Source organism: Bacillus rossius, assembly GCF_032445375.1.
Source record: "Bacillus rossius redtenbacheri isolate Brsri chromosome 9 unlocalized genomic scaffold, Brsri_v3 Brsri_v3_scf9_2, whole genome shotgun sequence".
NCBI classification, from domain to species: Eukaryota; Metazoa; Arthropoda; class Insecta; order Phasmatodea; family Bacillidae; genus Bacillus; species Bacillus rossius.
The window spans coordinates 30,725,063-30,746,841 of NW_026962013.1; the positions used below are offsets into that span (position 1 = coordinate 30,725,063).

At 37.1% G+C, this 21,779-nt stretch overlaps 1 protein-coding gene across 3 annotated transcripts in view; it reads right to left on the bottom strand.

Moving 5' to 3' along the window:
• LOC134542928 (neutral ceramidase) overlaps positions 1 to 21,779 on the bottom strand; it is a 179,120-nt gene that overhangs the window by 101,254 nt on the left and 56,087 nt on the right. For all 3 annotated transcript variants that reach the window (XM_063387525.1, XM_063387526.1, XM_063387524.1), the window contains exons 2-3: positions 12,645 to 12,814; positions 5,106 to 5,249 (exon numbers count right to left, since the gene is read on the bottom strand). In XM_063387525.1, coding sequence (XP_063243595.1) covers positions 5,106 to 5,249; positions 12,645 to 12,812 — 312 coding nt within the window. In that variant the 5' untranslated portion in view covers positions 12,813 to 12,814. The remainder of the gene's footprint in view (positions 1 to 5,105; positions 5,250 to 12,644; positions 12,815 to 21,779) is intronic.

Consider the following 21,779-nt stretch of genomic DNA (forward strand, 5'->3'; position numbering starts at 1 on the left):
TTTGGTAATAGTTAATATTTGAACATTAAGTTAAAATTTTAATTTTTTCTCTTAATATTTAGTCAACATCTGCTTATATAATGCTTAATTTTTAATATTCCACTATTTGATGTAATTGCAGAAAAGTGGTTAAGTGTAAGAAAAGGCTTACCGCCTTAACTTCGCCACCAATGAAGACGATAAATAAATAACTAAATAAATAAATTTGCGCCACTTTGGCATTTTGACAGAGCCGAAAATGCCGTAGACTGCACTCCAACTCCATCGCTCCTTCTGCAGTTTGGCAACAACGTAGAGGACGACAACCAGGGATGGGACGAGCTCAGCATTTCTGAGAATCGGGGGTATCAACACGAGTGTTTGGTGTCAAAGATAAAGATTAGACCCGGGTTGGCTGGGAGGTGGGGAGGAGGAAAGGTTCGACTGACGCGCTGTCCTACGGACAACAGTTGAACTTTTTTCTCATTCTTGCCCTGTGTTTCTGAAAACGGCCAACAGATGTGTTAGCATCGGAAATTTATTCTCGTAGCCGAGGGCCTAATAAGCCTTAACGCTCACATTGCGATGTTCGCTGGTTCGACCTCAGCACCTTTTCCGAAACACTTTGACACTTCCTAAGATATCATTTTAATCTATTTTCTTTTAACTAGAGTATTTTTATGTAGTTATAATCTTAGGCTATAATCATAATATAAATATAAAATTGTTTTATTATAATTTAAAATATCATAAAATTTTATTTTTTATTTAATAGCATAAATTATTATGTCTACTAAATGTACACCATGATCCACTCTTCCAAAGTTGGATAACCAAAATATAACATATAGATTGTCAACTTCAGTGGCCAAATAGACTAAAAGGGTTAAAGAAAGAATCAGTTTCATACAATTTTTTTATCTTGGGTATGTGAGTCATTTTTAAAAATAATTTGCCAAGTTATCCAACTACATTTTTGTACAACATACCCGAGTAAAAACGTTTGCTGCATTAGTCATAAAAATATTCTAGCTCTTCTCCAAAGTAAAGCAGGTTGATTTTATTTTTCATTATTATAAATTGTAGGTTTGTTAAGGAATTCGTTACAAAGATTATAATAGTACAATATGGAACTTTGTAGTCAAAGTATTTATTAATTTGTTGATTTGGTGGGGATTTAAGACTGTTGAAAAAAAAGTCTATATCTCAAAAACTGTGACACATTTGTTTTGTGTATTAATTCAAAACCGTCATTTTTTGACCTATCATCTGTTTTCGGCTTGAGTTGAGTTCTGGCACGCCCTGTTCTGCGAATCCATACATATCGCGCACATCACTGCATATCCTTGGCTAGCGCAGTCACAATGGAGACGATGCATTCACAATGGATGGATGATAGGTATCCGGATACTTTTCCTGCTGACACCCCCCAGTTGACAGTCGATTGTACTAATGCGCACGCGGCCATTTTGAGTCGTGACATATACTGTGTTTCAGCTACTATTCTGAAACATCTTGTACAGGCAGCGAATTGGGATGCAAATAGATTCGGGGCCCGTCACTGTCTGCTGATCGTGTCACCTTTGACCTCTGTTGATGACGAGCGCGTTAAATCAAATACACTAGCGACTAACACCGGACAGCTCTGCACTAACAACACAGTCGAAAGAGTGAAAAATTGAAAAATTTAAAAAAAAATAATGGCCAGAGGTGTGAAAAACAAAATATTTTATAAATGAATTTTTAATAATCTATTATATGGTGCTAAACATAGTTACTTCATTTAAAATAAATGTTTTTCCAAGAGAAAAGACATTGTCACTTTGTTGGTGCCAAACAGAAACATTGTCCATACAGGGCGCACCGTCTGTCGTCTGTCGAACGGACGTGACAAGAACACCAGGGTTCCGCAGAAAATTCTTGGAGCTGTCCGGCATTGGTGAAATCTTACCGGACTTGACTCGTGGATTACCCTGAGCGCGCACTAGCAACGGATCATGTGCTTCAAACCGGCCCTCGCCCACACGGTACTTGATCGCCGAGTGGTTGCACTTAGACCAATACTCCCCCACACCCCCACCCCCATTTCCACCCTGCACGGCCACTTAGCCACCCCTTAGCCGCCACGGTTCAACGGCTCGGGACTAAGGGGTTGCGTGTTTGAACTCCCGCATTTACCCCCGAGAGAGTTGTCGGACCAACAGTGGCTGCAGCGTGTGTTCGAGTCGCAACCGACTGTGGCCCTTAAGGACCCCACCTACACATTGCACACGTGCAGGTGTGCAGAGCACCAGAAATAAATAAAAACAACACCATTCGAAAACTGCTCAAAAAATATCCGAGTGGCGTCTGTTCACGAAAAGCATTTGAGAACAGAAATAAGGGTTGACGTTTCAGTGTTTCCTTTCTTTAAAAGCTGTATGTTTATAAGCGTGAAAATGGCTAAAACGCGTTTTTTTCCCCTCTAGATAATAGTCAGGCATGGCACATACGGTACATATTATTGAAAGCAACTTTACCTTCATTTCTCCGTGATATAATGTTACAGCTACCACTGGAATCCCACAGTTGTACACCATATTGTACACTGTGAAAAGTAGAGCACTTCTGTTTAAGTGAAAGTACGAGGAACTTATTTCAAAGATCAAATTTGTAAGTATTTTTTTTCTGTTTGAAAACGAAAACTTATGAACATACATCTAAAATATTTTGGTAGTAAGTAACGTTAGATCAAAATATTTTCACTTTGGTTTTATATATACTAATTAAATATTATTCACCACAATTAAAGAATTGTGTTTTGTGGCAAATACGGTCAACAGATTTATACTACACGTTATGTAATATTCTTTAAAAAATCAGAATTCGTGGTTTAAGTGTTGTTTTTTTTAATAATTTGTCTATAGGAAGTACAATCTCTGTGTATCCACATATTAAATTAAAAGATGGTGTTCATTCATTAAACATATTTTTGTCGGGCAAATTTTTTTTCCGCGTGGGCTACGTGTAAAGTTTTACTTCCATTAGAATAGTTTCGTGAAAAAAAAAAATTATTGTGTGAAGCAGGACCTTGAGACAATAGAATTAGGAATTGTCAGGAGATGGCATGTCGTGGAGTAGTTGAAATCTCTTTCTACCATCCTGATGCCATATCGCAATACCCAGGTGGTGATTAAAGAGACGTACGCATGGAGGTTTATGGAGGGGACAATACTAAAAAAAAATGTCATTTCCACCAACGAATAGGTAAGAATTTGAAAGAAAACATTGGGAAAAGTTGTCTCCTGCTTTCTTCCCCCAGAAAATAAATTCTGTGTAATCTCCTGGTGCTGGAGCAACCCTGATGATAGTTAATTAGTGCGAATAGAATTTATCTTTGTCAAACGCATTCACTTCCATCAAATAAAGTCCTTTATAACTGATCCCACAATGCAAACACTACGCTTCAGTCAATGGTTTGGGTATCTAACCAACATGGTCCATACCATCAGCTGGACGAAAAGTGGCTTCACGCATCCCTAGTATTTTAGCGAGAAAAAAAAATTTCTTGCTTAATAGACTCCGACAAGGTATTTCTGCACTACATGGAAAAAAAATTCTGCACTTTTATAAAATATTCCTTTGGAAACCAGTTGCCAAGAAATAAATCGTTAAACTCAAAAAATATATATATTGTAAGTTTTATAACAATGAATATAGTGTTTGTTTGCATGTACGTGTATTAAATACCTTTTTCGAGCTATAAACTAAGTATTTATTACCAAAAAAAAATTGGTGCATAATTTTATGTTTTAACTGATGTTCCGTTCAAGCCTAATTATTTAAAACATGGAAAATATATTCGAATATTAAATAATTTGACTTTATTTAGTTTTATCATGCTTATTGATGTGCGCAGTTAACACTGGAAAGCTAACAAATAACTTAAATTATTAGAGGCACTGAGACATCTCAAGGCATAATTCCCGGGTAAATAACCCGAAACCAGCATTACTGCGAACGCTATTTTGTAGTCATGAAGTTATTTTCATCTGGAATTTTGCGTGGATATTTCTGATCAATTAAAAAAATAAAGTCACAGTGTGGCAATTTTTCCCCCTTGTGATTGGTGGCCCTCTGCAAGAGACGGGCCGATCAGGACACCGGATGGCTAAGATTGGTGTGCTGACGGTAGACATGCCCCTGAAATAAACCCAGTTAACCACGAGACGCGGACAAGCTACACACGTCTGGTAAAGAAATAATATTTTTTGACGTGACGTCTAATAAATCGATGAACGCCGGCTGTACGCACGAAAAAGTGACCCTTTACGCACATTGTTCCGTTACGCTGTGTCCCGTTACGCTCATTGTACGCTTGCACTCGACTGTTTATGAAGTGAAGTGAAAAGTTAAATGTGTTTTTCATTGCTTATTACAACAACAATTTCGGCAATAAAGGTACATTTATTCTTGCATTTTAAAAATCTGATTGCTAGTATAATTTCAAGTATTTATTCTTTTATTATTAAAATAAAAAAATATATTCAATTTTATTCATAAAAGTATGCAATCATTTCATCAATGTTTTGTTATGACGTTGTCACTTCATAAACTATCGTCCGTAAACCGACTTTACAGTTTTTTTCTCGCGAAACACGGATCGGCCCCCTTTATTAATACAGGATAGGAGGTTCAGGGCCGAAACAAGGGGGGGGAGGCAAACGGGGCATACGCCCCGGGCGCAAAGCTGTGGGGGCGCCGAAATCGCTTGCATTGTAATTCCTACTACACTGGGAACTGGTAAAAAGTTTTTTAACTTGCATGCCAGGAATGTCTAATCTGATTTACAATATAACGTCTCAACAAATTTAATGAACAAGTCTAGTGATTATACTAGGACTACTTTATGGACATAGTGGGTTCATGCATGGAAGTTACAGTAGCACAGAAACTGTTACACGTAGGTATGGAAAATCCTTAAATAGCACCATTTTTTTTTTCGTGGGAGGGCCGCCCGGACCCCCCGCTTCATTGGTGTGGCATGTGCAAAAAAGAGGGGGAGGGGGGGGGCGGGGCATGAATCCATTCATGCCCCGGGTGCCAGAGACTCTGGTTGCGGCCCTGAGGAGGTTGGTTCCACCCACCTGCCGCTTGAGCGCGTGCGAGATCATGCCGCAGTCGGCGCTCACGAAGGCCAGGCGGCTGCTGCCGTCGTCGAACACGAAGGCGCGCGCGAACTGGCGGAGGTGGATGCCCGCCGTCTTCTGCGCCGGGTTGGCGTAGCCCATCTGCGACACAGCCCGCGTCCACTTCACTCACTTATATTACTCTTATATCACTCTGCTTATATTACTTACTCATATTAAATAAAGAGTTTTTAATTATTATTTGTCAATCGGCTATAAAAATTAATTAAGGCTGCAAAGAACTTATGTTTATACATAATATTTAGGGAGCACCAAATAGGATGTGCATTCACTTAAACCAGCACAAATATTTGAACTGCAATCAATATTCAAAAATTTTGATGTTGCTAATTAAATAATAAGAATGTAACTTTTATTAAAACCATTATTTAGCAATTTTAAATTCTGGATGCTTCAAATTCCCGAAAATTAGGGTTGTGCGAATATTCGATAAATCTAAACGAAATCGAAAATACCCGGATTTCATTATCGTTTTCGTATGTATTCGGTACTGAGTAACGGGTGCGCCGCCTCAGTGGCGTAGCCAGGATTTGTGTATGGGGGGTGTTAAGAAGCATGGCCCCCTCCCCCCCAGCGTATTAAAGTGGGATGGTCCGGGGGTCCTCCTCCGGGAAAATTTGGATTTTAAAGTGTAAAATAGTGCTAATTTAGCAGTTTTCGGTACTTAAATTTAAAATATTGTAATGGTAAATTTTTTTATTAATTTTAATATGAAATTTGTTTGAGTGATGAATAAGAAAAATTAATTAAAGATTTGGTACTAAGGGTGGGGGGGGGGGGTTGAACCCCTAAACCCTCCCTCTCCCTGGCTACGCCCCTGGCGCCGTCTAGTAACGAGTAACGAAACGTTACACACACGGCTGCATTTCTTTACTCGCATTTTTCGTATGTTTTTACGCATGCGCGCGCACATTCGATGAATTTACGTTACAAAGAACGATGTTTGTTTATTAAGTAAAGTATAATTTGTGAAAATTCGTCGTCCAAGTTTTTTACTGTTTATTGAAGTTATTATATGTTTTGACAAAGTTTGAGATTGGAACAGAAACAACGTAAGAAAGTATTTTTTACAAATTAGAAATATGTAGCTATGTTTCTGTTTTTTTATTATCGCGTATTTTCACTTTTTTTTGTTCTAATCTTAAACGATATAATATAATAAAGTCGCTCTAATGAGATTTAATTGTTTCTTGGTTAAAGAAACTATTAATTATCAAATATTGTTAATTGTTTATATTCTATTTATTATTATTTCCGCGACGTCATACTGTACGCGTACGCTATACGACTCGATTCGTTGCTGCAACATAACATAGCATGTTATGCGGTATCAGAAGTAACGAGTAACGTAACGATACAATAGTAACTAGTACTAATTGTTATAGTAACGAATACATGCGGGTACGCTTTTTTTTCGTTACTTTTACACCTCTATTTAATACTGACTGATTTGCAGACAACGCACGGCCTATTAACAGTGGACATGGAGATTTGAAATTTGGAGGAAATATTTCTTGAATACCCTAAAGGGGTTAAAATGTATGGTAAAGTTTTTTTGTAGAAACATTTATTTTTACATATATGATGATGAAATTTTGTAAATATACACTCCGTAATTCGCGATACAGATTTCATTTTGAGAGAAAACTGTTTAACTACATCAGGTTTTCATCGAGGTATTATAAATTTAAACAAAAAATTAAAAAAACAAATGTGTAACTAATTTATGTACAGTGTAAATTTTAAAATAAAAATATTAGCTATTCAAAGTTCAGAAAGTTTAAATTATTTTTTACTGCAATAATTAATGAAAATTTGTTTTTCAAACCACACATTAACTACTCCGTTATTTTCTTACAAACTTTATTGTATATTTTTCTAGCGTTTTGCAACAAATAATTTAAAATTTCTTGAATTTTTTTCTGGCATAAAATTAACTTTTGATAAATTATTGACTTGCGCATTTACATACATGCCATTTTTTGGTTTGTAGCAAATAAAAAGTTTTAAAATAATTGTGTACTTAATTTATCGTCAAGTTACAAATATGTTATTTAATGTCCTTGTACATAGTCGGTGATGCATCTTTATGCAACTTCTGCTGATTTAACAGTGAGCTGGCCAAAATTTTAAAGGCATGCCGTTTCATAAAAGAGTTGGGTGTATAACATCCTATGTGTTTAACTAAGTGTGGATTCTGGCTGGTTTGAAAAAAATAATAATTAAAATCTCACAGCGATCTCAAGTTCTCTATATTTGGCACAACCTGTTCTCGTTGGGAATCTGACTGCAAGTATTTGGTACAAATGTGGAGCAATAAGCACCGTATTACCGATTTGCGATGAACTCAAAACTACACTGATTGAAATTGCAGTACATTTACGGACTTTTCAACGAATAATTTAACTAAAATAAACGAAGAGTTCTTCATAATTTCAAACAACTGATCCTTCGTATTTTTACTTTCCCTTGGAATGTTTCGTTCTAAACAAAGTTAAACACACGTGTGGGCAAACGGAGAGTGTTCTTGCTGTGAGCTTATCTAGTTATCGAATGGTTTGCTAGTGCACCTAAAATATTCATTTGGAATCGTGTTAAAAAGAATAAGTGGGCCCAGTGTACGTAAATTTACGTAGATCCTTGGATAATGTGTGATCAGAAGGCTTCGTAAATTTTGAAGGTGAAAATGTTTAACAGTGTACGGTAATAATTAAACCTTTGGGAAACCCGCTTACATAACTCGTAATTATATATGAGCACAGTCGAAAACTGAAGTTCCTACAGGGCCATTGGTGGGTTAATTAATTCCGAGTTCACCTGCCGACAGTCGAGGCGTTCACACGCGTGATGAAGCGCCTGCCCGATAGGCTACTCGCCGATCAGTTCGGACGACAGGGTGGCAGACATTCGGGCTGAACGCCTTGCAGACTCCAAGTTCTACGATAGTGATCACGGTATACCGACTTCCCTGGACGCACGAGTTTGCGGGGAAATTAACTCAAGTAGTTACAACAGTTATTTTTAATGTATTATCTAAATCATATTTATTTTTAAATCAACTACAGTTTTTAAGTGAAACTTTTTTTTACAGCCGGCAGAGTAATATCAGAATCACGGGGTTACCGAAGTGAATAGGTAACGAATTTAACTTGTGTAATGTAAGCTACGATCGTAAAGACTATTGCTTGATGGCGTGCAGCGTTAAAAAAATATATATTTTTTTAATTGAAACATCTTATACGTACATGCCAATACCTTTTTTAATGTTTACATACTTTTGCGTACTTATTATACGTTTCCATAATTTGGCCTATTTTTTCATACTTTCCCAACTCATAATTCCCAAATTTAAAATCCCAACCCTGAGATTGGAATTGTGACCATTTTTATAGACATTTTCCAATAGGGTTACGTATAACCTTTTTTGCTATCACTAAGCCATTATGTTATTATTAGATTCGATTGAAGACACGTACATTCGGTAGAAAATATAGCTTTTTAAAACACATGATAACGCGTGTTTCAAATATGAGAGTACCCTAAAAAATTTCCCTATCCCTTTTATCTGTGAAGTTTTACTTCTAACGCGCACCGTGGTCACGTACCCATGTTTTTATTTTAATTTTATTTATACACGTTGCATGTTAGCTAGTACTACTGCTTAAAATTCCTTCCGGCCACCGCGGTAGAGTTGCATCACTTTGCCTCCTGCACAGACGATTCAGGTTCGACTCCCGTCGTACCCCGACCTTGGTTCCCCGCAGGTGTAATACCGTGGCGGACGTTGCCGTGAGCAGGCGTGTTTTTTCGGGGTGCTGCCGTTCCCTCGCACCTGTTCATTCCCACCCCCCATCGTCTCTAATGACATCGACGTTGCGCCTATCCGGGGCGCACACGCGGAGCGCAGGATCTTCGGGAAGAACCGCGAGATTGTGAAAGTGATCAACAAATCTGAGTGGTGTTAGTTTATGAGAAAACATTTAAGTGTGCGCTGTAGGTGGATGAGTTTCCGTATTTGTTTTGTTTTTTGACGTGACAACGTCTAATAAATCGATGAACGCCGGCTGCACGCAAGAAAAAGTGTCCCGTTACGCACATTGTTCCGTTACGCTGTGTCCCATTACGCTCATTGTTCCGTTACGCTGTCGACGAGTGCAGTAATAATAGGTTATGTTACAAATGACTAAAAAAGTATGGTGACTCATATAATTGATTATAGATATTTTATTACAGTTATTTATATGAAAACTTGTTCATAATTATATTTAAACTTTATAGCCTAACACCAGTTTATAAAATTATTACAAGTCATGTACACGTGAACTGTTTCGTCGACTGTTTAGAAAGTGAAGTGAAAAGTTAATGTGGTTTTCATTGCTTATTACAACAACAATTTTGGCAATAAAGGTTAATTATTCTTGCATTTTAAAAATCTGATTACTAGTATAATTTCAAGTATTTAATATTTTATTATTAAAATTAAAATGATTCAATTTTATTCATAAAATTATGCAATCAATTCATCAATGTTTTGTTATGACGTTGTCACGTTAAACTATCGTCCGTAAACCGACTTTACAGACAACCAATTTTTTTAACTGCAATTGCTGAAACGCGTGTTTTCATAATAACAAAATTATTTTTAGGCTTGAAAACTCCCGGTAGAGATCATTAAAAATCACCCACGGCATTACAACTTCTTCATTTCTCCGTCATAATGTTATGGCCACTGCTCAATTTCATACATGTCCTAAGCACGACGAGAAAACTGCGCGCCAGTCCACAGCCTTGCGCTTAGAGGCGATACCGCACTAGAAACACCAGCGAGCGTCGCACTTATCGTCCCACCCCACTAACACGGGAGCCCCTTAAACGCGAAATAGTCCCGTTTATCGCTGCCATGGAACAAGCGGCTTGCATCCAACGCGAACAACTAAGAAGTTGTGTGTGTTTCTAAAAAAAAAATGACCTCGGTGAATACGATATGTAAGTACATGTCAAAAATATTTTAGCGAATGAGGATTTGTTTCTTTAATGTTGTACGCATCTCGGAAATAGTAGAATCAGTCTTGAATACAAAACCACATAAGCTTAATTTTTACGTCCGGGCAAAATTCTTTTAATGTTTTTTTTCTGATATAATCAATACTCTAAAACATGAACTGTAATAGTTCGGATAAGAAAACTGATTTTTTTAACGATTTATTTTGATCGTGGAATATTTAACTCTTTCGGTGATACAGTTTTCTATTTATAAGCATGATATTAGTAAAGTAACTTCGTGGTACCCTTGAAAAATTCAGGTTCTTATTGTCCGCTATGAAATTGTATAAAGAAAGTTATCCAAAGATTAATTATCATTAAAGGGAGCATTATGAAAAAAAAATTGACATACTTGTTGCATGTATATAGATAATCAGGATATCGCATATTTATTATTATCTTAAACAACAAATTGAGTTTATTACATTTGAAGAGCATGGTATTACACCAAGTATTCTCACTTGAAATCGTAAAGTTGATTCACTAGCTCAAAAATTGAGAGGCTTACAAAAATGTCATTACTACCAAAAAACAATCAAAATTTTTAACGTCAGATACTGTTTGTCATCATCTATTGCGGGGAATTTCAGGACTGAAATTGATTCAAAATGTTAATAAACTGCTAAGTTTAATTATTACAATCGCATTAAGAATATAATTAGACAAATGGGTTAGTAAAATATAATTAACATATAGCTCTTGTCCTAATCGTAAGTATAAGTGACAACATAATTTTAAAAAGGTATGTAAGTTTCCAATTTGTCCGCAAAATTTTATATTAGCTAGATTTTATGCTTTTTACCACAGTAATTTTTCATTCACAACGTATGCTATTAAAACCACTTTAAATTATTTGTCATGGCGTAATCAGAGTTAAAATGTTAATAACAGCCACGTTATCTTCTCTTACATTTGTCAACCGTATAAAACTAAGTGACAAAAAAAGTAGGTGCCATAGCCAGTTCTGCGTGAAATGTAGCTTCCTTGTACATAATAATAAAGAAAAGGACAAGGGCAGGCTCAGAAACTGAATGCTTCAGACAAATCAAAAGCAGGAAATTACTTTTACATAAACCTGACTTTTAGGCTGCGTTCAGTTTAATAACCCGATTTTTTTTCTGAAATTGCGTCGTTAAAAAATAACGCAGTATAAATAATTAATTATGTGTCCAACAAACATTTTTATATGAATAAAAAACTGCTACTGTATAAGTAAATGCGCACAAGTATTCGTATTTATTCATGCTTGCGTGATTAATTACACCAATGACATTACACTAAGAGCATATCTGTTGAAATAGTATAATCTTTAAGGTATTGTTAGTCTGGTTGCTCCCACAGCAAGCGCTTGGATACCTGTGGTATCTTTATATTAATGATATAACTCTTGTACTTGTAACAAAAAAATTCAACAAGCAAGTATAAATAGATATTTGGTGCTAACACTCTCGTAGCTAGTATAAAAATAATCATATGCTGTTCCATAGATAAAATTACCTACAGTTCTAACAATTATTTTTCTAAGAATACGAAATGTAAGTTATTGTTCGTCTTACCTTCCGTATCATCAATTTGATTCATCGCATATCTATGTTTCCGGAATAAAATATTTAATTCTTTTTCGCCCTTGAAGTGTATCTGATTTCCAGTGTATTTTATTTTATGTTACTGTTGTATATAAATTTAACACTCGTCCAACGTGGCGTATCGATTTTAAAACCCTTTCCCCCTCGTGTGATACTCCGGTTCGATACAGGATACGATCCTGTTTTTTGTGGGGGGGGGGGGGGGGGGTTCGTGCGTAGAAAAACTTGGCGGACGTTGCCACGCAACCGGTGGCTTTTGCCGGTGGTTTTCCCGCTCACCTGATTTAATTGCAGCTCATGTTCGCATCGCTTCGCCACTCGTCGTCTTCTGAAGACGCTGACGACGTCGATGGGAAGTCAAATTGCAATTCATTCCCTCATAATTATTTTGAAACAAAAGATACGCTGGCTACTTAGTCAGACGTTCGAATCGTCCACGTTCATGAATTATTCGGAAGATTAAAAAAAAAAAAAATTATTCGTTTCTTTTTGTAAAAATAAAATTTACATATATAAAACTTTTGCAAATTTATCGTTTGTTATTTAATTGTAACTAAAACGAAAGGTTAGTTATTTTAGGTGAGCGTATTCAAAATACTCTAAAATCGTGAAAAAAATTTAAATTTTAGGAATTTATGTATATATATATAATTCTGACCGCGAAGGTACACGAACGAGCAGAGAACATCGGATGCGTTCGGGGCTGATCGATTTGGTTGGTGGGTGGTGGGGGGGGGGGGGGGGGGGGTCGGGTGGGAGGGAGGGAGGAAGGGGATTCAACGAACCTTGACTTGGGGGTTTCCTTCCATTCTGACGCTCATTCATCCATTCATCGGTTCCTGCTCACCATGCCGATTTCGGCGACGGGGCCGGTCATGTCTGCGATGCCGACGCCCACCCGGTAGTCGGCGCACGATGACGTCACCGCGAGCAGCAATGACGTCATCCGCAACAGCAGCAGCGGCAGCTGGGGCGGCCTTGGAGCCCTTCCGCCTCCCCTCCTCGTCCAAGACATGCCTGCACACGTAAACAAACACACACGCACGTCTCAAAAAAAACTTATTAAATACCTAAAATGTCACATTCTACCGCACGAAGGATCGCAAGTGTCCATATCGTTACACGTGGGGAACCAAGTCCTGAATTAATTAATTGCCCAATTATTTATTAGATTGTATTCACACTATTAATTTAATCATAGCTAGAGACATGCAAAATTCGCGGATTCATTCGGTGATAGACTAGAATTCAAACACATATACCTCTTCGATATTTTTGCTATTGGCTTACTGTTCATCTGGACGAATCTCAACCAGTTATTAACCCTCAACCAAAGAAGGATCAAATCACAGACAAACCAGCTGGAGACGACTTACAAGTCGGCAGCCAATGAACTTGCGTTATTTGCCCGATTGTACAGGGGTATGTGCAGTCTATCCTGAAAGCCATCGAAACCGCGAATTTTGCATGTCTCTAATCATAACAATTAAAATGACTGTTCGCAAATTTCTTAAGTCCATTTTTCAATCTCCCCACTGGAGCTCGGCTCGACATTGGCTTTCTTTGCTGTCCGTCTCTTACGGTGCACCTGTGTCCCAACACAATGCCACGCCAAACTCACTTAACAGCCGCGTCGAGACACCATGCCGTGACTCCCATCTTCGCACACGAAGCCCGTCTCTCGTCGCCCACTATCGCTCGCCAAAGGTGTCACTCAACCTCTTCACAATATTTCCATAAAGGAATATCATGGATAACTACCGACGTGTGTTAGCCGTGTTTGTTCGTATATGTACTGAAAAATAGTTGTCAGCTGACAGTGTTTACAAGTACAGATATACTCAAATATATTATTTTTTACTCGAGTAATATACGTATATTGTTATACAATAATTATATTTATACGCCTATATTAGATTTTTGTAAATACTAGTTTTAAAAGACTTATTTTTCGTTACTTTATTAAGGTGCCACAGATTTATTTATCAGTCGCTGTAACATGGGCGTAGCCAAGATTTGTGGAATAAAACAGCAAAACCCATAGACTAGTAAAGCGAGAAGTGATTTTTTTTTTCCCGTCAAAAAAAATCACTATGAGTTACCAACCAGACAGGGTATAAGAAGAATATAATGGAAAGTCTCATCTATGTATAGACTGTGTGGATTACAATGAAGAATGTTTGAGAACATTCTATTATCTTCTCTGACGTCCATGAATTTCCAAGAATTTTGGGTGGCAATAGGAGGGAAGGGGGGGAGTATTTAATGTATATATATGTATATATATTCGGGTTTTTGGGAGACAAGGAAGGTAGCAGCCAGGACCATCACTGGAATCACCGTGGATCGTTGACATCGCAGAGCAGAGAGAGAGAGCTGTGCGGGAAAATGAATGTTAATGGAGACCTAACAATAAGTATTAAAGTTTGTGTTTGTTTTTTTTCTGTAATGGCCAATAGAGTTTCTCTATGTTCAGTCCTTAATGTCTGTTGTAGTTTTGCTTGAATTATGTGGCATTTCTTGGACTTGATGTACCTCTTAAAGATAAGGTTAGTGTATGATTATTGGTACTTATAATACCAAGTTTCATTGTTTTTGCTAATGTTTGTTTTTTATTGTATTGTTTTGTTCAGAGTTTGAATACATTGTTTTGAATAACACCATAACCTCGTAAAGATTATATTATGAAGTAACTTATGAGATACACAAATTTGTAAGATAAGATAAAGTAAATGTTTTGGAGATAAATATTTGTACTTAGTGCTGTGATAAAGATAAATGAAAGGGTAACTTCTTAGTATCTGATTAAGAAGGCATCAATATTATAGGTAGAGAAGAAAGTCGATATTTTTGTACTAACTAAATTCATCAAAGAGATATTTATTGTACCATTTGTTAAATAAGAGATAAGTAATAAATTAATTGTATTTTTGGAAATGTTACAGAGATAAATCGTTTATACTCAAAATAAAACAAGTAATTAACCATAATCACAAACTTGTTGCTAAAGTTCTGCCACCTTTTAAAGATTAATGCATTAGGTTATTTTCCATTGGTGTTTCGATTTTAATATGCAGGTTAGGCTTCATTTGGGCAGTTTAGTGTCTACCTTGTATTGTGTTTAAAACTTGGTAGACAGATTTGGAGCTTGCGGTGAGTGTTTGGGACCAGATGGGACTGGCATCATGTAGTTCTCGGCAACTTGTGTTCATTCTGCCTTCAGGACCAGCGCCTGATGTCGGTATGTAGACTACGAACGTCAAAACATATCGTACCACACGACGTTTTTCTTGCAGCTCCCTTTCCCAAACAAAATAATCTAGTCCTAACATATGTGTTAACAGCTGCTAGTTTACAGATGGTGTTTTCAAGCATTTTTACTCGCGTTTATAAAATGTTGATTCCCGTGTCATGTTATCTATACTTATAAACTCAGCGATGAAGCAACTGTACTCCAATATCACGGTAGATCTCGGTTAATTTATAAATTATTGTTTCTACATATTTGTAGATTACTATTTTAATCATCAATAAGCCGACAGTAGGTATGCGGTGTGATCAATTTCTTAATTTATTGAAGTGAGACTTAAAAAGGAGCTGTAACGAAAATTTTGCTCCCACGATAAAAAAAAAAAAGTCACTCCCTAAAATAAACCGTACAGGCAAGGGAGAAAATCGTGTTGACAAACTAGCGAGAACGTTTAAGCACAATACTCATTGACGTGTCGCAAACAACGGGATGCGTAAGTATGTGTTGATTTCTAGAACTTACTAGAAGAAATTTCAACTTAAATGCTTCCAAATCGATACAGCTGACTATTTTAGTGTTACGTTGAAACACAAGCTTTTAGCCGGATCTGAGTAATTTCCTGTTGGTGTATAACGTATTGTTACATGAAATCAAAGTCACTTGTGTAAAGACGACGTCAAACCTGCAATATTTGATTTAAGTTATTTCTATTATTAGATTTCTGACTTGCACCTCGTAGGGCCAAGGGCACTCATATTATAATTAAAAATTCAGGAAGCTTGAAAGGATGGTGGAAGTTTACTAAGAGGATTAAAGCACACCGCATTAAAGCTTCGGATGTAACCAACGAAGTAAACAAAAGTTTCCTGAGATAAGCATTGTATCAGATAATTTTTTTTCTATAAAAAGAAAAGTTAAAGGGAATAATTTACTATTGAATTAACACTTCAGTTGAAGAAACAAATGCTCCACATATTAGTATTATGATAGCAAAAAACTAAAATCACTGAAAATATTTCAATTGTGCATGCGACTGAAAATCACTATATTGCCGCTGATATGTGTGTATATCATTGAGCCCAAATCCCCGGATATCAAGTACTTAGTTTAGTAAGAAAAAAATAGTTAGTTTTCTCACATTATCTAGCGTCATGAATAACGGCTACACTATGAAACATCTATGAATAAAAATTTAATAATTTTTAACTAAATTCATTTGACACAAATTAAGTTAAACTTTAATTTTTTTTAATTTCCAAAGTTGCTGACGTCGAGGAAGATATCGTTATATAAGTAGACTTCAGACCATTGAACGGTTTCAATAGGTCCAGATCGTTGAATAATTTAGCATTTGCGTATGTTGCTGCGTGTTGTGGAATTTAAAAAAAAGTTGGTCTTTAATACTGCAAATTTTCTTTTAAGTGGAGGCTCCCCAAGTCTCGTCGACAGTGGACACAACTTATCGTAACGTGCCCCGTCGTGAACCGGTTTCGGAGTTGCGCGTTCTTCCGCGATACACGTAACCAATGGGTGACGCAATTTTCTGTCGAACAGAGTCTCTCTCGCCGCAGCGAACATTAAAGTTGCCCATGTTATCTGCCAGTCGAGTGCTCCAAGATACCGTTCAACCGGTCGTCGTGGGTAAATTCATTTATTTATAACAGAATATCATAGGTCATTGACATACAAACAGTGTGTAATGTGTGTGTGTGTGTGTGTGTGTGTCATTTCTGTATGTCCACCACAAGGTAATATAGAAAGGTTTGGCAACTTCCTATCTTTATCCTTTGTGAGACCCTAATAAGACAATTACTGTTAACATCTGATTTCAAAAACAAGTCTCCTTCACCCTGTGTTCAGCCCGGGCAACGCCGGTTACTGCAGCTAGTATTTTATTAAATCGCTAGTGGATGTCTCAGCATACATTCATGTTCATCCGACCACGAAAAAAAAAGTGCAAATAAGATCGTGGCAGACACTGTTATGTGCAAGGAAAGGACAGAATACGATAAAATTAAAATCGACATGTAGTGTCCCGCCTGAGGCAGGGTCTGCATGGATGGATGACCCGAGGGACATAGCTGTTCTTTCCGACCAGCCTGAAGAATGCGTGATGTGATATTAGATGGCGTATGGAACCGGCCCGGTTTCTCGAGCACTTTCCAGCCTCCTCTGGCGCAGAATGCTGCTGTAACTGCGTGGCATTTTTGAAAACGAGCAATTTTTAGAACGTTTCGTAAACTGTCACCTGGCACAACTTTTCACACGACAACTTTTTTTTTCTTCTTCGGCTTAGCTAATCTTTCAGAGCGCCTTAGTATCCACACGAGGACGCACAAATAACGCGCGTAACCCTTTCCGGTTGGGGCGTTCTTTGGTCGCGCAGAGTGAATTTCGAGGCTCTTTATCCAAACACCCCCTTCATTTTCCCGCCAAATGACGTAGGCGCACGGTGGCGTAAGTGCACTAACAGGCAACGTACAGTGATCTATTTTCACGTGGCCATGCAACCCTTGAGTCACAGGATATATTTAAATTTTTTGGCGACAACAAAAGCGTTTCATCGCTAACCCTGGCGGTACCTTTGTATGAAGGCATTTTACAAAACGTTTACACGTTAAATAAAATAGGTTTTTAGCCACCAAGCCTGTTCGAAGTCCAACTTCACGTTTCAATAAACCACCTGAACGATGAAACCAACGAATAAAGTACACAACAACATGCTAGACACCATCATGTGTTCGGTCTGAGTGTGTTTGGCGCAGTGTTTCCAGAGAGATATGACCACTAGGAGCGGCGGTCAGCAGCACGAGTGTGTCGGCAGCGTAACGAAACACGCAGCGCTTTCCCGAGAGTGAGAAGTGGGAGGAACTTAATAATATCCCCTCCCCTCACCCCTCCATCAAGCGACCCGCTACCCGAGTGTTGCCTCGACCTACCCAAACGGCATTAAATAAGGTTCACTTTTAAAGAATTCCAGGTTAAATCTCCGAGGAACTTTCTTAACTTGACTAAAAATTAAGTGTATTTGTAGGAGGTGTACGGTTTAGGGAGGGACCTAGTTGCGTCTTAGGCCGAAGCCTAGTCGTGCTGGGATCAGCTATGGCAGGGAGAGGGTCGCATGCATCGTGTTCTTTGTGCGGGGATTGGCCAAACATGGGAGCGATTGGTGCCATGACTAACTCCCCTATCTGAAAACTATGCTGAAAGTTGGACCCAGGTGAAACCTGCACAGACACAGCGACAACCCTGGGCACAGACATGCGGGTTGCAAAGGTAATGCATTTATTGCGAAGGAGTACACAGGACACAGAGGATGGCATGGATGAAGAGTTGGACAGAGTGGAAAAAGAGTCTACCATGCGGGGAGGTTGGGAACTTGGACGCGTGGTCCGTTGCTGGATTTATGACCACGGGGGGCTCGCAGCCCTGGTGGTGAGTTGCCAGTCAGCGCCTAGATCTAGAGAAGAAAGAAAAGCAGAGAAACCCACATGCCACACACTGGAGTGATTAGTTTCCCTGACGTGCACAGCTCACAGACCAGGCGTGGGCGCGTATTTTGCTTTTGTAAACGGACGTAAAATAAAATGCTAAAAAATAAATGTATTGTTTTAAGTTTCTTGGACGCGCCGAACTTTCCCTGGCCTTGACCTGGAAGACTGCGACGACGCCAGAAGGCCCCCTCCTCGTCGACCTTGACTGCGACGCAAGAGCCTCGCCTCGTCGGGCCCCGAGAGGCCAAGTTTTGTTTCTTCACCTCCCGTCACCTTTCGCCCCGTCTTCACGTCGCGGGGATAAAGTATCTTCCCGTCGCCCTCCTCTGCAGGTTGGTCTTTTCTAACACCGAGCTCCAAATCTGCACTTCAAAGGAAAAAAAAACTTCGGGAGCTAAAATTAATATCCGCGGGACCGAAAATTCTAAGTGTGTCTTGAAACAAGTAAAAAAAAAAAAAGTTCTTCGTGTAAAAGCGAATAATTTATTCTCCTTTGACATCGCGTGAAATTAACTTCCGTTACTGTCATAGTTTCATAGGTAACAAAATTAGAAGCGGGTTGAAGAGCAAAATATATGCTTCAAAACCAAATCAGGTTAGACTGTTAAAAGAAGCTTAAGAACACATTTTATTAAATTCCATGGTTTATTTATTAAAGACTAGACGTCTTATTTACCAGCACACAGAGAAAAAAAAACAGTATAAATAGCCCAATTGTCCTCTGAAACAAAACAAATAACAAAATGCAAGTTTATATGATGTCCTCTTAAATCACGTATTCTCCATTCTGACATAACTTAACTAGGCATTAAAGCAAATAAATAAAAACGAAATTACTTCTATGATTTTCGAATTATTATATAGCTATTAAATATTTTTCCTGTGTGCAAAACCATATAACTAAACCATATCTAAAGTTTTAAAAAAATGGTTTTATCTGTCTGTACGAAATGATTTGACTTCAAAACCTCTGATGCTATTAATTTAAATATCAAAAACGATAGTAAACAGAGGATTAATTAATTTGTAATTGTATTGAGCTATTTCAAACTGTTTCGAAAATGTGATTATAAATATATGCCAAAAATATATTTCCGTAAAGCATTATAACGCAAAGTTATAAATTCTTTGCGTCTTGTTTGTGTGTGAGTGTGATAATAAATTCTCGGTTACAGCATCAAAGAATAATTTTCCTTTTTCTTTCCAAAAAAAAACTTTGTAAAATATTCAGGGCACAGGGTGTAAAAAATGTAAGTCTTATGAGCGAATTAGAGCAAGGTACAAAGTATTCACTGCACACCAAATATTTCGCTTTGTAGTATTTTAGGATAGGCAACCTTACCTACAACCCCATAATTTTAATGAGTATTATCATTACTTATTTTGCTTTCTATGATTTCGTTTTTTTTTTTTTATGTTCGTGATATTCATTAAATTCTAACAACTATAATGGAATATTTATACTAGGTTCTGAAAATTAATAAGTGTTTATTAAATAGTTGTTTTATTAACTTAAAGTCAATTTATATTTAAACCCTAGCATGAGCTAAGAAAATGTAATTTACGGTATGCAGTTTTGAATTAAAAGTTTGTATGTAGCCTTTATCGTAAATCTTTTTTGTATTACTAGATCGTCCGTAAGTCAATACAAATTTGTTTCCTTAAAATTCTGAAAAACTAAGGTAAAAGAGATTTGAGGAAAACTTAAATTTTATGGAATTACGACAAATACACTAAAAATAAATAATTTTTCGACAAAACTACTTAAAAAACCACTTATTTATACTTATTGAAATGATATGCACTTTTATAAACAATTAACGATTGATATATTATAAATTTATTTAGTATTACGAGCAAATTCACTAAATTAACGAAGCAAGATAATTTAGGTTACATCCTCTTTAAGTCGGGTAAGGTGATTGCTAAGCCATTGAATGAAAATGGAAATACCTATTTAAAAACCATGCAGATTTCAATGGCAATTTTCAATTCTTTCCTACCAGAAAGTCAAATTCATATTATCACTTTTTTTCTTTTTTTATATTTAAAAGGGAAGTAGTTTTATGAATTTTTTGCATATATAATTTTGTGCTTTTTCGTGATAGTAATTAAATTCTTCTTATAACTATTTACTATTTATTTATTAGAGGTTTTATCAAATAAATAAGTTTATTTATAGTTTTAAAAACCTTTAAAGCAAATTTGTACTTCAAATCTAATATAAATTTAAGGCGTGAGTTCTAATTGTAAACGCTTTTAAATAAATCGTTTGCATGTAACTTTTGTTATAAAACTTTTAACTTTAAGGATATTACTCAGTATCTAAGAAATGTACTATCTGAAAATTTCGGAAACCCAGTTTTTTTCAAATTTTAGAGAAAACTAAAATTTTTATAAAGTCATGAACGATGTCTTCAAAGTTTTTTTTTATAAAAGGCTTCAATAAAAGTTTAATTGAAACCTTTGCGTTTCCGCGTTCTGAAATTGAAGGCATGTCTTTTAGGGTCTTGAAGTCATCAAACTATTTGCAAGCAATTATTAGTCACAGTCGTTGCATTATGATTTCAATTTGATTCTCGAGCAAATGAACGTGTCTATGGAAGAAATATGTTTACGAGAACCAGCTCGTTTGTCCAATTAGTCTACTTACCGACTTCCGAGACGTAAGAGCTGGATACTTAGCGCGTTGCGACAGAACCGCTCCAACGACTGGGTTTCTCAACCGACGAACGAATAACGTTACCTCGCCTTCCCCCTCCATGAAACCCGGAGAACTTCACCTTACGGTCACCTTAGTGATTTGTTTCTCTCCTACGGTCTCCGACTGACTAATCCCCTCTCCCCTATTCCTTCTCCTTCTTCAAAGCACACACGAGACAGAGATACCTTTTCACTGATGCCTGCTCGGTAAGGATTCGACAGTGCTCACGCGTTCCACTTTGACGACCTGCAGACACTGTCATCCCCCCCCCCTTTTTTTTTGATATTCCACAATTTTCATAGACGTTTCAGCGAAAATATAACCCCCTAATTGCTGAACCTTGCAAATATCTTAACACTGGGAATCACCTTTAACGTAGATAGCTAAATATTTTCAAACGAAACTGTGCAGAAAGAAGTTTATTTATTTTACGCATTCCGTTCAGCCTTTATTTTGGTTGATACCATTTCATACAGTGTTCATACCCAAAACATGCTACAATCTAAATTGATACATTGATACAATGTAAATATA